The sequence below is a fragment of the Mustela putorius genome, unplaced genomic scaffold (assembly GCF_011764305.1).
Source record: "Mustela putorius furo isolate JIRA1106 unplaced genomic scaffold, ASM1176430v1.1 tig00001059_pilon_pilon_pilon, whole genome shotgun sequence".
Classification (NCBI taxonomy): Eukaryota; Metazoa; Chordata; class Mammalia; order Carnivora; family Mustelidae; genus Mustela; species Mustela putorius.
In genome coordinates this window covers 4,989,072-5,005,582 of record NW_025421553.1, presented here as the reverse complement: position 1 = coordinate 5,005,582, position 16,511 = coordinate 4,989,072, and the positions used below count along the sequence as shown (strand labels likewise).

At 34.1% G+C, this 16,511-nt stretch overlaps 1 protein-coding gene across 2 annotated transcripts in view; it reads right to left on the bottom strand.

Annotated features, from left to right (window-relative positions):
- Positions 1-5,841: 5,841 nt before the first annotated feature.
- Positions 5,842-16,511, bottom strand: part of TMEM232 (transmembrane protein 232) — a 57,306-nt gene continuing 46,636 nt past the window's right edge. For both annotated transcript variants that reach the window (XM_045087145.1, XM_045087146.1), the window contains exons 10-11: positions 7,134-7,257; positions 5,842-6,153 (exon numbers count right to left, since the gene is read on the bottom strand). In XM_045087145.1, the coding sequence (XP_044943080.1) occupies positions 5,893-6,153; positions 7,134-7,257 (385 nt within the window). In that variant the 3' untranslated portion in view covers positions 5,842-5,892. The remainder of the gene's footprint in view (positions 6,154-7,133; positions 7,258-16,511) is intronic.

Here is a 16,511-nt window from a genome sequence, read left to right as displayed (position 1 = left end):
AGTGTTTATATGTTTCCATAGTTTTTTCTCATGAAAAGCCCTATAATATGGATAGCAGTCTTATCATAATTATCAGGTTAAAAAATTAGTCAGCAGAATTAAATAATTTGACCTAAGATTCCAAGTTATGAGTTTCAGAATTAAAATACAAATCTGTGTGACTTCAGATTGGTTGTCTCATTCTAAAAATTTACCCGCTTAAAGAATAAAATCAGGAGAAAATTTCATTTTCAATTAAATATAGCTGCAGCTCCAGGTTCTTTAAGTCACTTTCCAAAAAGACAAACTTATCTTCCCCAGTAATCATGTTAACAACACCTACACAGATGATTCTACTTTTGGAGCTGTTCCCTGTGGTCTTGTAAAACTGGTGATCATTATCAATGATCATGCATACAGGGTAACCCAGACAAAATCATCTTCCCCATGTGGAAAAAAAATCAGTCAGTGATGCTACAGAAATCAAGGTTTAATGAATCACATCAACACAGTTTTCTTAAAACCTATCATTTGACACTTAAAATATTCAACTAGGCATTTGTACAGTTATGTGAAATAATGGCTTTCCGTGGTAATGACTGATATGGGAAAGCCAAATATCCAGTATGAATGTGAGGAGGAGACTAAAAGTTTATGTTCAGAGGTTGTACATTCTCTGGTCCCAACAAGGATGAAGACCATTTCCCCATATTCTTGACATGTCTTTAACAAAACAGTCCTCAGATAATCAACTTAGTTCAAACATTTCCCATAAGAAACAGCAAAGATGCTGTAAGTATTGAGGGCTTCAAACCATTCAGAATCTTTAATGAGACAAATCTCACTAGTATTATTTATGGCTTGTACCAGAAGTTTGATGTCATAGAAATCAGATTGACTCTTCACTGTAGAGGCAATTTTTATGTGTGTATCCTCTTTATTGCAGATCAAATCTTTAAATATGTTGCACAACCAGAAACCTCTATTTGTCCACTTGGGTTGAGAAAACACTGGCAAAATACTGCTTAATTATTTCATTTCTGACCCTAAGTATTAGCATAAGAAGGACATCAATAAAAGCAAAAGAACCATCCATTGCCTCAGCACCATCTGTGAATATATAAAGGTCAACCCTATCCAGAACTCACTTTGTTAGGGATTATCTTTTACCTCTCTACTGTAATAACAGTTGAAGAATAAAATGTTTTATTTTATTTTTATTTTTTATATTTTATTTTATTTTATGTATTTTATATAATGTTTATATATAATTTATATTATATGATTTATATGTTTTATTTATATATTTGTTATATATTTTAAATATTTATATTTATTTTATTTTATTGATCCATAAACTATATGTTGGTTGGTACAATGAGATTCAGAAACTCCTATAAGATTTACTCAATGTCAAGAAATTAAACAAAAGTATCGATCTCAATGAAAGCATCACTAATGGATCCAGATGGCTATCTCACCTATGGTTATGTATGAAAATATTCAGAATTTGCACTTTCTTAGATGTCATACTTTTCCCTTGGTAGTGAATTCATATAAAGCAGAAACAAGTGTGCTCATTCAGATTTATAAAGATGAGAAGACAATGACCAAGGATGACTACATGTTTGGTAAGTTCAAGTCCACAAATAGCTTTCTATAATATGTGCATTACTCAGAAGGAAGAAAGGTCACATAAATTCTCAATAGGTTTGCTGTTGACAGAGAAACAATTACAGGGAAAGAGAATAACATTTGACCTAGGACAATTTGGGAGGTGTTGTCCAGGAAGCTGAGCAATATAAACCTGTAGATCATAAGCAGAAAGGCCAAAATCTCTTCCAAGAACTCACCCAAATTCTGTTCCTGTACTCTCAAAATAAGTTATTCAGGAGAAGATAAGAAATTGCAAAGAAGATTAGCAATGAGCAAGTGAATGCAATGAAATCATCAACTGGCTGGGGAAAAGAAATCAGACTGCTGAGGAGGAAAAAGTTTTGAGTATCTGCAGAAAGATGCAACCCTGTCATCATGAGGTTATGACAGTACTCAGGGGTTATGGCCAGCAGGAGGCCAAGAGGCTTATGGAATAAAGATCCTCCCCATGGAGAAATGTCTATTGGACCCATTACTGAAGAGAATCATTAAAGAACAGCTAGACAAAAACCTGAAAACTTAATATTTGTAGACAAATCTGGTTAGTGGCAGATTAAAATCATATATTGAGCTGCTGTATAGGAAGATTTCTGATCATTCTAAATACTTAAGAATGTGCATACCTCTTCACTTAATCAATATTATAAAAATGGGAGAAATATTTATGCTAATTTATATACTAAAAACTAGGAATCTGTGCAAATACTAAAAAATAAATGTAATTGTTCTATGAACTGGAAAAGGACAAGCAAGTTGCACTCAGAAATGATAGATTCTAACTTATTGTTTAAACCAAAAGTGTACTGAAAATAATTTTAAAATATCAAATTTAAAATTTTGAAATTAATATCTCCTATGAAGTTCTTACTATTTAAAATTATATTCAAGCATAATTTATGCCAACTCAGTGAATTATGGTTCTGAAGAAAGACAATACTCTTCCTCCTTCTGTACTTTTAAAATCTTACAATTATATTTAAAATTCAGTGATTTAATTACATAATAAATCCACTATTATTAACCACCCAACTACTATGTTTTAGATGTTATATTACACAAATATAATTTGGACATGATTCATCTCCGTTATCTCAGAACTTAATGGAAGTGAGAATCATCTACATAATATATTATAATAATATATAGATTACAATGATATTCATAAAGAAAAGGTCTAGTTATCTTAAAAGGAAACTCTTGAATTAATATTATCCCTGTAGTACTCTTTTAAAAATACTTTTATTTTTATTTTTAATACTTTCCATAAACAATGATATCAAATTGACCTTTAGTTTTGAGAGGTAAAACAGTGTACTTTGATGGAGTATAAAATGTCAGATGTACTACTGATGTACTACAATGTACTACAATATTTGAGTAATTGGAGAGAAATCCCCTGAATGCAGGGGAACAAGAGAAACAGTGGATACCTAGAGAAAATGGAGAAGATAGATGAAGTAGTCCAATGTGGAAAGAAATAAAAGAAACTTTATATATATTTCCTAAATTTTCCTATCTTTGTTTTCCAGGAATATAATGTGAATAATAAATCAACTGAGCCTAGTTTATATTTAAGTTGTTTTAAAATTGTTAATTAAAAATTTCTATGTTATAAAATATTCTTCCCAAATTTGTAAAAAGTCCTACTAAATTTAAAATAGCTTCCCACTTCATAATGTTAATTTTCTGTAAAAGGTTTATTCCTATAACATAATAAAAGCCATATATGAAAAACCCCAAGTTAATATAATACTTAGTGGGGAAAAACTGAGAGCTTTCCCCTTAAGGTCAGAAACAAGATAAGGATGTCCACTCTCACCACTTATTCAGCATAGTATTAGAAATTCTAATATGGTGAGTTCTGTGAAGTGTGTAAACCTGGCAATTCACAGACCTGTACCCCTGGGGATAAAAATATATGTTTATAAAAAATTAAAAAATTTAAAAAAAAAGAAATTCTAGTGACATCAGTTAGACAACAAAAAGAAATAAAAGACACCCCAATTGGTAAGGAAGAAGTAAAACTTTCACTATTTGCAGGTGAAATAATACTGTATATTGACAACTCTAAAGACACCACCAAAAACTACTAGAACTGGTAAATGAATTCAGTAAAGTCATAAGATCCAAAATCAATGTGAGGAAATCTATTGCATCTCAATACACTAATAATGAAGAAGCAGAAAGAGAAATTCAGAAAACAATTCCATTTTTAATTGAAGCAAAAAAATAAAATATCTAGGAACAAATCTAAGCAATGAGGTGAAAGACCTGTACTCTGAAAACTATAAAAGAGTGATGAAAGGAACTGAAGATGATACAAAGAAATGGAAAGGGATTCCATGCTCATAGACTGGAAGAAAAAATATCGTTAAAATGTCTATACTACAGGGCGTCTGGGTGGCTCAGTTGGTTGGGTGAATGCCTTCAGCTCAGGTCATGATCCTGGAGTCCCGGGATTGAGTCCCACATTGGGCTCCCACCTCCACGGGGACTCTGCTTCTCCCTCTGACCTTCTCCTCATTCATACTCTCTCTCACCGTCTCTCTCTCTAATAAATAAAAAAAAAAAAAGTCTATACTACAACAAAGCAATCTACATTTAATGAAATCCCTATTAAAATACAAGTTTTCACAGGGCTAGAAAAAATAATCCTAAAATTTATATGGAACCACAAAAGACCCCAAATAGTCAAAGCAATCTTGAAAAAGAAAAGCAAAACTGGAGGCATTGCAATTCCAGACTTCAAGTTGTTTTTCACAGCTACAGAAATCAAAACACTGTGGTACTGGCACAAAAAAAGACACACATATCAAGAGAAAAGATTAGAAAACCCAGAAATAAACCCACAATTATATGGTCAATTAATCTTCAACAAAGCAGGAAAGACTATGCAATGGGAAAAAGTCCCTTCAATAAATGGTATTGGGAAAACTGGACACCTACATGCAAAAGAATGAACTGGACCATTCTCTTATACCACACAGAAAAATAAATTCATTTAGGATAAAAGACCTAAATTTGAGCCCTGAATCCATAAAAATCCTAGAAGAGAACACAGGCAGTAATATCTCTGACATCAGCCATAGCAACATAGCCTCCCTCCTGAGGCATGGGAAATAAAAGCAAAAGTAAACTACTAGGACTATATCAAAATAAAAAGCTTTTGTATAGCAAAGAAAAAAACCAACGCAACTAAAAGGCCACCTTACAGAATGGGAGAAGATATCTGTAAATGACATATCTGACAAAGAGCTAGTATCCGAAAAAGAGATAAGTTATACAATTCAACACCCCCAAAAACAAATAACGCAATGAAAAAATGGGAAGAAGACATGAATGGATATTCCTCCAAAGACGACATCCAGATGGCCAACAGACATATGAAAAGATGCTCAACATTAGTCATCATCAGGAAAATGCAAATCAAAACTACAATGAGATATCACCCCACACCTGTCAGAATAGCTAAAATAAAAAACACAAGAAACAACAAGTTTTGGTGAGAAAAAGGAACCTTCCTACACCTTTGGTGGAAATGCAAACTGGTGCAGCCACTGTGGAAAACAGTATGAAGATTCTTCTAAAAGTTAAAAATAGAGCTACCCTACAATCCAGCAATCACACTGCTGGGTATTTACCCAAAGAATACAAAAGCACTAATTCAAATGGATACATGTACCCCTATGTTTATAGCAGCATTATTTACAACAGTGAAATTATGGAGGCAGCCCAAGTGTCCATCAATAGATGAATGGATAAAGATGTAGTATATACACACAATGAAATATTGTTCGGCCATAAAAAAGAATTGATTCTTGCCACTTGCAATGACTTGGATGGAGCTAGAGAGTATAATACTAAGAGAAATAATTCTAAGAAAGACAAATACCATATGATTTCACTCATATGTGGAATTTAAGAAACAAACAAAAAAATATGCAAAGGGGGGAAAAAATAAAGAGAAAGAGAGAAACCACAAAACAGACTCAGCTAAAGTGAACAAACTGACAGATACCACAGGGAAGATGGCTGGAGGGATGGGTGAGATAGGTGATGGGGATTAAGGAGGGCACTTGTCAGCACGGCATGATATATGGCATTGTTGAGTCACTGTATTAGCCATCTGAAACTAATAAAACACTGTAGGTTAAAAGAATAAATAAAAGTAAATAAAAATAAAATAAAATAAAAGGTTTGTTGCTATATGTAGACAGGGACATTTAAGAAATATTTCTCAACAAGTTGAGAAATAATTTACTTACAATTATCCGATATTTTTGAAGAGAAATATTCCAAAAGACCTAAAATACTTGCTTCCTTCAATTCTGGTGGTTCTTCTGATTTACTCATGAGTAAAATATCTTTTTGTGAACTTTTACAGACACAGAAACCAATAAAAGCAGTTTTTCGCAAATTAGAAGTGGTTGCATACAAGCAGATTTCTGCAAGAATTGTTATATACATGTAGACTACATTCCAGGCCCAGGAAATGTCTTCTACCTTGCAGCCTTCTTCCTAAAATGAGAAAACAGTTATTAGATAATCGAGGGACATTGTCATAATTAAAACTATATACTATACTTACAATAAGAAATATCTTCAAATTTTATAGGGTTGTTAAAGAACCATAATCAACTAATAGTTCTAAAATGTACTTAAAAAACGGATTTTCCCTGGGTAGATTGCATAAAATCTAGCTAAAAGAAAATACAAAGAGCTAAAAAGCATATAAAGAACAATTTTTCAATTTCCTTAGTAATCAATAGAATATAAATCAATCCAATGAAATATCACCTCCCCGTATTACATTTTAAAGAATCTTTTTTTATATAAAGCTCAGTCATTGTGTGCGGCACTTAATACATTTTTCATTGGAAAGCAAGGCAATTATATATTCTGGAGAGGAATTTGGAGAGCCATTCTACAAATATTAAAAAAAGTTTATAGTCTATCATTTAGTAATTTAATTTTATGAATCTATTCTAAAGTAATAGTCATAAACACAGATAAAAATTTTATGTACAAAAATACCAGCTCAACATTATTTGCAATTAACTGTGAATAATTAGAAACAGACTCAATATTCAACAATGAAGTAATAGTTAAATTATCTCATGCAGACCAAAATATAAATTTTAATAATATGTCATTATAATGAAAAATGCTTTCATAATATATTTTAAATTTTGGAAACTAAACCATATATGACTATATGATCTCAAGTTTGTTAATAAAATTTAAAGTCCTTCTGATGTGTGTGTGTGTGTGTGTGTGTATAATCTATTTCCCTATCTTTACATCTCTATCTATATCAATCTATCTGTAGTGTGATATATGATAAATGTGCTTTTACTTTCACATTTAATTAAAATTTTTATCACAAGGCTATGCTCATTATAATCCCTAATATGATATACAATTTAAGTAGTGGCAAATATAAAAACTTGTTTCTCTTCAGGTCTTTTAAAACACCTAAATTAACAATATACCGTTACCTGGTTTTGAACAGACATAATGCTTGAAAGGAAATCTTTCATTAGTTCCATTAAAGCTTTTAAGCAGGCCATGTTTAGTTTGGCAGCCTCCCCAAGGACCAACAAAGCCAGTATTGAATCCAACCTAGGAATTTTGTGAGCAAAACAACAGACCTTAATTAAAATAACAATAAACAATTTTTAATGAAAAAATTGGCCAGAGTTAATGAGTATCCCAGATAACCAAATACATTTACTTTTAATAAAGATAGGTATTGGTTGACACTGTTTCTGTTTAAAGTCTTCAAGAAAGAACTACATTTTGGCAGGATATTTGAATTCAGAATAGAGTTCTATCGAAACTCTGAGAGTAATAAATACTATAAAAGATCATATTTCTTCACAGATCCTGTATAATAAGCAATCAAGGGCTCTGGCTCTAGAGTGTCCCCAATATCTCACAATAGTTTTTGATTTTTAACTTTCTACAACTAAGAAATGAATTGCAAAAATGTTTTCCTGTAAAAAAAAAAAAAAGAACAAATTTAAAAATGACCTTCCCAAAAGTCCAAAAGTTCAAAGTACTTGATTTTACAAAAAGTATAATTTCTCAAAATCTATATTTCTGTTTGATTAGAAGACTGTCAAGATTTATCATTCAAAGTAGTATATGGTAACTGGAAAATCACACAGGAATTTATTAGTCATAAATGAACATATATTTGATAGTTTCAGGAAATTATACATTAAATGATATTTTCACCCTACTGAAAGAGATACAGTTTGAAGGAGAACTATAAGAATGCAAATGTATATTCCTCTACCTAGACCTGCATATTGCCTTGATTTATAAGCCATTGATAAAGAGTTGGCATATTTTACAATTTGTATTTCACAACTATGATATTTCAGGCCAGTAAGCCAAGTTCATTATCATTTTCAAAAGGAAATACCTCTAATCATGAGGAAAAAAGACAATTCTTTATATTTGAATAGAGCTTTACAGATCTCAATGTGCTTTCACATAAATTATCTCACTTACTGAACCACAATTTTTTGACACATTCAAGACCCCTCTGATATCTTTTTTTTTTAATATTAGAAAATTGAGACATAAACAGATCTGGGACATTTACCCAGGTTCCCATTTTAAGCTGGGTTAATGACAGCTAAATTCTTCTCTCACCTAAGGACATTTCCAGTATTGCTTTTCCAAACCATTATTTAAGTACATAGAAAATAGACTTATTGTGGTGATAATTTCACAATATATACAAACATCCAATCATTATGTCATACACCTAAAACTAATACAGTGTTATATGCTAATTAGCCTCAATAAAAAAATTTAACCTTAATGTGACAACGCTGCCTATTGCCTACCTCATATTGTCTGCTCCTTCCTTTCAGAAATAAACCTCAGTTTTGTTCAAGATGGCAAAATGCTCAGTAAACATTGCTCCTCAAAATGGAAATGCTCTATAACTTGTGTGGTGAATCTGATAACCACTACACTATGGAAACCGGCCGCGTTCTATATCTCGTGATTACACAGATGTATGCAATTTGTCAAAGGTCATAGATCTGTGAACATTAATGTGTGAATTTCATTGTATGTAAATTATATCTTAATATATTTGACTTAAAATATGAATCCCCTGGGGAGCGTGGGTGGCTCAGTGGGTTAAAGCTTCAGCCTTCGGCTCAGGTCATGATCCCAGGGTCCTGGGATCAAGCTCCACATCAGGCTCTCTGCTCAGCAGGGAGTCTGCTTCCTCTTCTCTCTCTCTGTGTGCCTCTCTGCCTACTTGTGATCCCTGCCTATCGAATAAAAAATAAATAAAATCTTTTTTAAAAAATATAAATCCCCATACACCCTTGAAGTTTGGAATAGCCATAAATGTAGATTTAGTCAATAATAAAAATAATACAAGTAGTACAAATAATACAAATGGAAATGTATTATGAAAGGTTTTTTTTCTAATAATTCTATTATTTTTCTAATTAAGAAAGAAATGAAATTTAAATAACGGGTAATTTTTTTTTTCATCTTTTCCCTCCCACTTGGAAAACATACATGATGCCAGAGGGCAGAGCAGCAGTCTTGCAACAAGATGATGGAAGTCCAATACCATCAATGGAAGAAAAGGAAGCTAGAAGGAGCTTTGGTCTTGATTTTCTTAAGAATCTGTGTATCAGTTGTGTACAGCTTGTTATGTGCAATAATTAGTACCCTATTTGGTAATGCAACTGTACTTAGGTTACTGTTACAGGCAGAAGAATTGAATCCTGATAGACTCAACATGACGTTTACAAGCATGAACATAAAAGTCAGAAAAATTAATTTATGTTTATAAAAAATAAAAATTTTTTTTAAAAGTCAGAAAAATTAGAGATGGAATCTTAGCTCTGCCACTAATTAGGTATATGACTTAGGGCAATTTGCATAGACTACCTCAGTTTGAATCTACTCATCTTTAAGTAAATATAGCAAAACCTATATTTCACAGACTATCACAAGATTTAAGTAAAATGCTGTATGTGAAATGGCTAGGTTCAAAATGTTGACCTGAATCGAATTACAAAAAGACTATTTCTTCAAAGTCAAAGGATATGAATTTGATAACTTTTCTCTATGAAGTCCTAGAGTGACTGAGGTCCAGATGCCCTCAGAGGTGAATGACTAGTGAGTCATTCCCGGAGTACCTCTCACCCCACTTCACAATAAGGTCAAGTAAAGGAGAATATAGGAGTATAGTCTCAGAGTTTACAGAACTTCCTTGCCCCTGAATATACCTATTGGTTTTGGTTTTTCTGTTCACTTTTTAGTCTGGAAAATTTTAACTAACACAGGGCACTCTCACTAGAATATGGATGAGAAAAGATTCATTTGTGTCGACCTCCTGTGTAGAAAAATGCTTCAACACAAACACACTATTTTCAATCACTTCCTACTGATCATAAAATTTTCTGAAGTGAAAGTACCTTTGCTAAAAATAAAATAGAAACACCAATACTTAGATATTAAAGTTTGTTAAAATTCAAAACTGAAAACCAATACACACAGAAAGATAAGTTAATTGGGTTAGAAATTTTGCACTAGCTTCTTTGTCAACTCACTACAGTACAAATCTCAATTATTAGTAGACTGACTTGGTTTTACAGTGCCATGAAATTAAACATGTATAAAGTAATTTGCAAATATTATAAAACTTCCCCTAATTTTATAAATAAAGAAACCAGAGCAGAGGTTTACTGGCTTGTCCAAAGTGTCACAGTTACTTGATTCATTTTACTTTAAGAAAATTTTTTTTCACTTTTAAAATTAATGTGAACCACTTCACACAGGTAAATGGTACCAGATCTTGGGCTAGACCTCAGCAAGCCTTCCTCTGGCCCACTGTCCCTTCTACACTAATATAAATCAGCTAAAATATGGAAAATAAATAAATATATAGATGATAGACCAACTAAAATATAATAAGAGCTTCATAAAAAACTACTGACATATCCGACTATCTACACAGCCTTATGAAAAGGTTAGGAACATCAGCAATCAAGACAGTTTTCCTAGGTTCTCCCTACTCCTCTACAGCGATTTCTTCAATGACCAAATTGCAATTTTAGAAGACAGAATTAAGATGTCTCCAGGTCACAACACTTACACAGCATTATTTCAGTCTTTCAATAGACACCTCAGAAAACACAAACAATGTCAAAATACACACAACCCTAAAAATGAAAGACCGAGAACGAAAGAGAAGTCACTAAGAGCAGCAACTGATAGGGAATTTCCACAAACCATGAAGTTGGTGGAGCTGGGCTGAACGGCAGCAAGGAGTACCCACTTTCCATTTCATGAAATACAGCAGCCTCGTGTCTCCAACAGAAGTTAAAAGGGGAAAAAAAAAATGATCTTGACTATCTAGGGTGTTTTTCAGAGCTTTAGAAAAAAGTAAAGCCAGTCCCTTACTTTGGAGGACTGACTTTGTAAGGAGCCAGGTTATTATCTCTGTGCTCCTTCCTCATCTCTCTCATCTGGCAACTTCCACATGACACAAAGGGTAGAAAACCATGCTGTGGCAATTGGTGTGTAGGAGGCATGGAGGAGGAGGAGTCCTATAATGGGAACACTGGGGGGGCATTTTCTCCTCAAAAGTAAAATATCAAAGAGTAGGAAGAATACAGGAAGGTCGCTGATGATAGTGCATGTTGAGCGTCACAGCATTTAATAACGCTGCTATGAATGCTGTGAATACAAACCTCTTGCTTTAAAATACCGAGTTTTTAAAAGATTTCTCCTAGGTCATGAGGTAAGTAAAATAGAAAATGGAGACTGTGAAAGCAAGGACTGAAGAGAATACCAATCTGAATATTTGGAGAGGATCACAGCTCTGAAAATTATTTCTTATAGGGACCAAAAGATATTTTTAGAGACTCTTAAGTGCTTTGAATAAAGCTGAATGAGAGAAAAAGACAATGAAAAGCCTCAATACTGAGATGAAAAGTAGTATGGTAAGGAAACGAGAGATTGAAAAGAGATTAAAATACAAAAATATAATTCAAATCCTTAATGAGGAAGTTAACTGCAAAAGTTGCTCGGAAGGAAGAAAACTGGCAAACTGAGACCCAGTACTAATTCCCACCGAGACAACCAGGTATGCTTGGGTGGCTCAGTGGGTTAACATCTGACTCTGGATTTCAGCTCAGGTCATTGTCTCAGGGTCAAGGGATCAAGCCCTGCCTGGGCTTCTGTCCTCATCAGGGAGTCTGTTTGAGACTCTCTCTGTCTCCCTCTGCCCCTCCCCCAACTCAAGCACTAAATAGATTAATAAATAAAATCTTTTTTTTTTTAAAGAAAGAAACAAACAACCAGAGAAACAGAATCAAGGGCGGAAACCTGTAGTACTACAAAAAAGAAAAAAGAAAGAAAAGAAAAGGAATTTTAAAGATTTTAAAGTTACGAAGAAAATGGAATTTAAATGAAGGAAAACCTTCCCAATGACAAGAAGCCAAAAATTAAAATTTAGTGCAGGCATATATGGGTTTTCCACTTTAATGTGATGTATAATCCAAGCAAGAGAGGCAGGAGCTGTGCACTGAGCATGTGAACGATGAATAATCAATGGAAGGCCTTCAGAAAACGCAGAGCTATCACCACCTCATTTGTGCACAGCTGCACATAGCAGGACTTTTCTCAGGGTAAAGTGGAGGATTTGCCTCAACAGCTTCGTAAGCTGGCCCATGAGACAAGAGAGGATGCCTTTTATATCCTGGCTGCCAAATCACAAAGAAGTTCCTAAAAAATTCCGGATTGAAGATAAAATAGGAAAAAAGTAGACTGGTTTTGAACATCTAATCATAAGTTAGGAAATAGCATAGCAACATTTAGAGATTTAAAGTGGGAATGAGGGGGAAAAAAAAAAAAACAACAAAACTGTGAGCCCAGAGGCCTATTTCCAGACAAAATGGACAAAATGTACAGTACACTTTTCAGGGGGAAATAAATAGTGACAAACGTTATTCTCAGCATAGAGTTGTACATAAGCAAGAAATCACTTAATGAAATAGGGAGCCTATGTCCATACTTAGAATTTACTCAAACCAAGCAAGAAATGAATAGTATTTCAAGTTTAGGAATGGGAAATCCTAGTGGTAAAAGGCTGACAAGTGAGTAGGAAAAATAGATAAAATTTAATAATTCAAAATAATTTCAGAAATATGACCCTTAAAATATTGATATATTGATATATATATAGATATATTGATAAAATATTGATATATATAGATATATAATTTATCCTTTAAGGAGGGGATATAACATTTTAAATAGTGATTTAACCTTAATGTTATCAGAAACTCCAGAGTATATTAACATACTAGGAAGTATGTTAAGGGAAGGTTAATTCAAATAAAGCAAGCTCAATCTTCATTGCACGTGAGGAGGGCAGGCAGGATTTCATTCTTGATTTTGGCCATTTATGGAAACTACTTTGAAGAATGTATTTCTCTTGCCATTGTCTGATTTTTGATACTCAGAAAAAATGGACTACCTGTGAATCTAGTCTTTAGTGTGTCTGCTAAAAGTCGCTCTGTCTCCTGCTGGCAGAGCTTCATTCTCAGAGCTCCAGAGATAACAGAGGGCAAGAACGAAGGCCTGGCGGGTTGGACAAGCCAGGAACGCAGCTTCACCAGAGAAGGCACCGGTGGATCACGAACTATCACCTCCATCCATTCCTATCAGGCACTTCATCTGTTTGGTTTATTGGCAGTCATGAGTCCTACCTAGTAGCAGGACCTTTCGGTCTTTGTTTTTGCTCCTTTTGCTCTTTTCTGATCATGGCAAGTTATGAGACCCTGATGTAACCCGTGTCATGCCAAAATAGTTCTTATTAAATAATTTTAAGCCAGAGAGTGGTATAATCAGACTATGGAAAGGAAAACTTAAGGCAAAGAGACCCGTTAAAAAGCTCCAAGAGTCATGAGACAATAGGGGCCTAAACCAAGGTTGTGACAGAGACGGTAGAGAGCAGGGGAACACTTCCGAAATGTAGCTGTTAGGGTGTGTAGTTTGGTTAACTTGAGGAGATGTGTGCCAGGTATGAAGATCGAAATTCAGTAGGTAGAAGCCTCTCTAGGAAAAAAAAACAATTCAGATCTGAACTCGTAGGACAAGAGGTAATAGGGGAGACTCCGTATATAAAAAGTGTTTTTATTACTTATCTCATTTAAATCGTTCAAAAAGCTCTCTGAAGTGGCTAGTGTAATTATTTATCTGCTAACCAGATACTGTTCATGGGGCTAAGCAACTCATTCAAAATTAGACAAGTAGCAAGAGAGAGGACTAAAACTCGGGTCCTCTGACTTGAGGTTGAATGCTTTTTTACTGTACCATAACCTAGCAAGGCATAATTATATATTTACCCTTGCTGGAGACTGACGCCCAGAGGATCACAGGATACATTTAAAAATCCAGTAAACAAGTCTGAAAAGTAAGGACTTACACGGCCATCTCAGCTCATGAAGGAGGAGGGCTAATGACAAAAAAGGTGTTTGAATGGTTTGGGTTAGACTGTCACTTGAACATTATAATTACTGGGGTTCAGGAGATAAGCAATGTCGGTATCCGTGATCTAGACAGAAAGTAAGGCCTTGCTGCCTATAGAAAGCAGTTAATTCCTTGCCTGATTCATTTCAATGCAAACACAAATACTATACCTCTGGAAACCACTTGCCATGTCCATATAATTTTAAATTGTCAAGCTTTTTTGGAATACATTCATGGAGCGCATTAAGTCAGCTATTTTGCTTTGGGAGATATAATTTTATATGTTATACTGCTCTACTGAAATGCCATACTGCATTTCTCAGCAGTCTTCATTGGCTAATAATTCAATTATAAACACAATTCATTATTTTCATGTTAGATTAGAAAGGCTTTTGCCCTGGCTTGAGCTATCTTCCCAGAGCAAATGAGGCAGTTTATAAAAGGCCAAACCACAGGGTGGAGCATTGAGAGTATGAAGCATCATATAAAATTTAACCATATTAAATGGAAATCTGCCTTACAGCAAGCTGGTTATCAGCAGCTCAGGGCAGCTAAACTTCCCAGATAAAGGCTGGTGCATGACAGCTGGGAGGGGATCATGTAGTAGTCCCTTTTTCTCTATTTCTTCACCCTGTTTTATAATTTATTGTCTTTAGTGCATTTCCTCTGCAGGGTCCCAGTATAGCATGCTTATTTTAAATAAATTATTTAATAAATTTATTTTTTCCCTGTCCCCTAGTGAAGGAGATTGCTCTATCTCTGTGATGCCTTCCCTGAGTCCTTTGTGGATTCTGGGCCGGCTCTTTTCAGGCTCAGCTGAAACCACTTGCTTCTATTTCTTTCTTTTTCTAGGGTATAATTTTTATAAAGGGGGTTATAAGAAGCAAGGCAGAGATTTATGGGATGAATTACCTACTGATAGATAACATCAGAAATGGGCAGATGAGAACCACTCACTTACATGGGCACAAGCAATTTTTGCCAGTATTAATCAAATGTCTTCTGATCAATCAGTTGGATGGTCTCCTCTCTGCATTTTAAATCTCTGAACATTGATTCATCATTATGGTAACTTTACTGATATGCATGGAAAACAAAATTGTTCAGGTTACTCCTCTTAATAGTCACTTGGCATTGAATTTCAACTACTACACCAAATTTATCTTCTACCAAGTGTCACAGCTCCAAGGCTATCTGGTCCAGCAAATCCTGACAAAGTCTCAATTTACTATCAAGGTCTGATGCCTCAATATTTCTATTTCATTCTAAATACACTGTTCATTTTCTTAATTTTTTACATGTACCCAGCCTTTGGCGTATATAAGACCAACATCCAAGTTTACCCAGAAATGGAAAGCATTTCTGGTTTGATTTTGATAATTACATCACAGTTTGTTTTGTTTTATCTGGAATAGTGACTTCTGGATAGCTATATAGATTATTCCATAAATGACTTAAATACTTTACAAGAAGAAAAATTAATTCTTTAATATTTGGTATAACATCATCATTACAACAGAAAATCTGACTAGCAGAAATTAGGCAAATTGCGAACTTAAAAATTAACCTTTTAATATCAATGCATTATTTTTGTTTATTAGACTCATCACTTTTTTAAAAAGAAATATTGAAACCTCTTTAAAAAAACAGTAAATATAAGAAACAGACTAAAATTATTTGGCAGGTTTTTTTTAAGCAATTATCTTTTCCTTTTGATTTTATTTATTTATTTATTTATTCATTAGAGATTTTATTTATTTATTTGACAGACAGAGATCACAAGTAAGCAGAGAGGCAGGCAGAGGTGGGGGGAGAGCAGGCTCCCCCCCTGAGCAGAGAGCCCGATGCGGGGCTTGATCCCAGGACTCTGGGATCATGACTTGAGCCAAAGGCAGAGACCTCAACCCACTGAGCTACCCAAGCGCCCCCTCATTTTTATTTTAAATAGTCACTGTTTTTTTAGTTTATTACCCCTCTGTTCATTCAGCATTGTCTAAACACTGCCATCCCCTCCCTCACTTGATTTCCACCACGTCTTCCCAGTAAATGAGAAGTCAGTATTTAGTGACAAGATGCCTCAAAACTGTTATCCCCTTATTTATACAGCCAGAATGATAGTGGGATAAGGTACTGAAGCATGCTATCCTGGGACCCTAAAAATCTCGCTGTACTCACTAGTAACCTAATAAATGGGGCCTCAGTTTCTCCATTTGCAAAGTCAGAATAGTTTGGTATGATCTCCAATGGCCCCAAAGACTGTTAAATAACAAAAGACAAGCAAGTAAATTTGACATTCTAATTGGCTTTATTAAATGATTCCTGAATCAGGCGCACCTGGGTGGCTCAGTGGG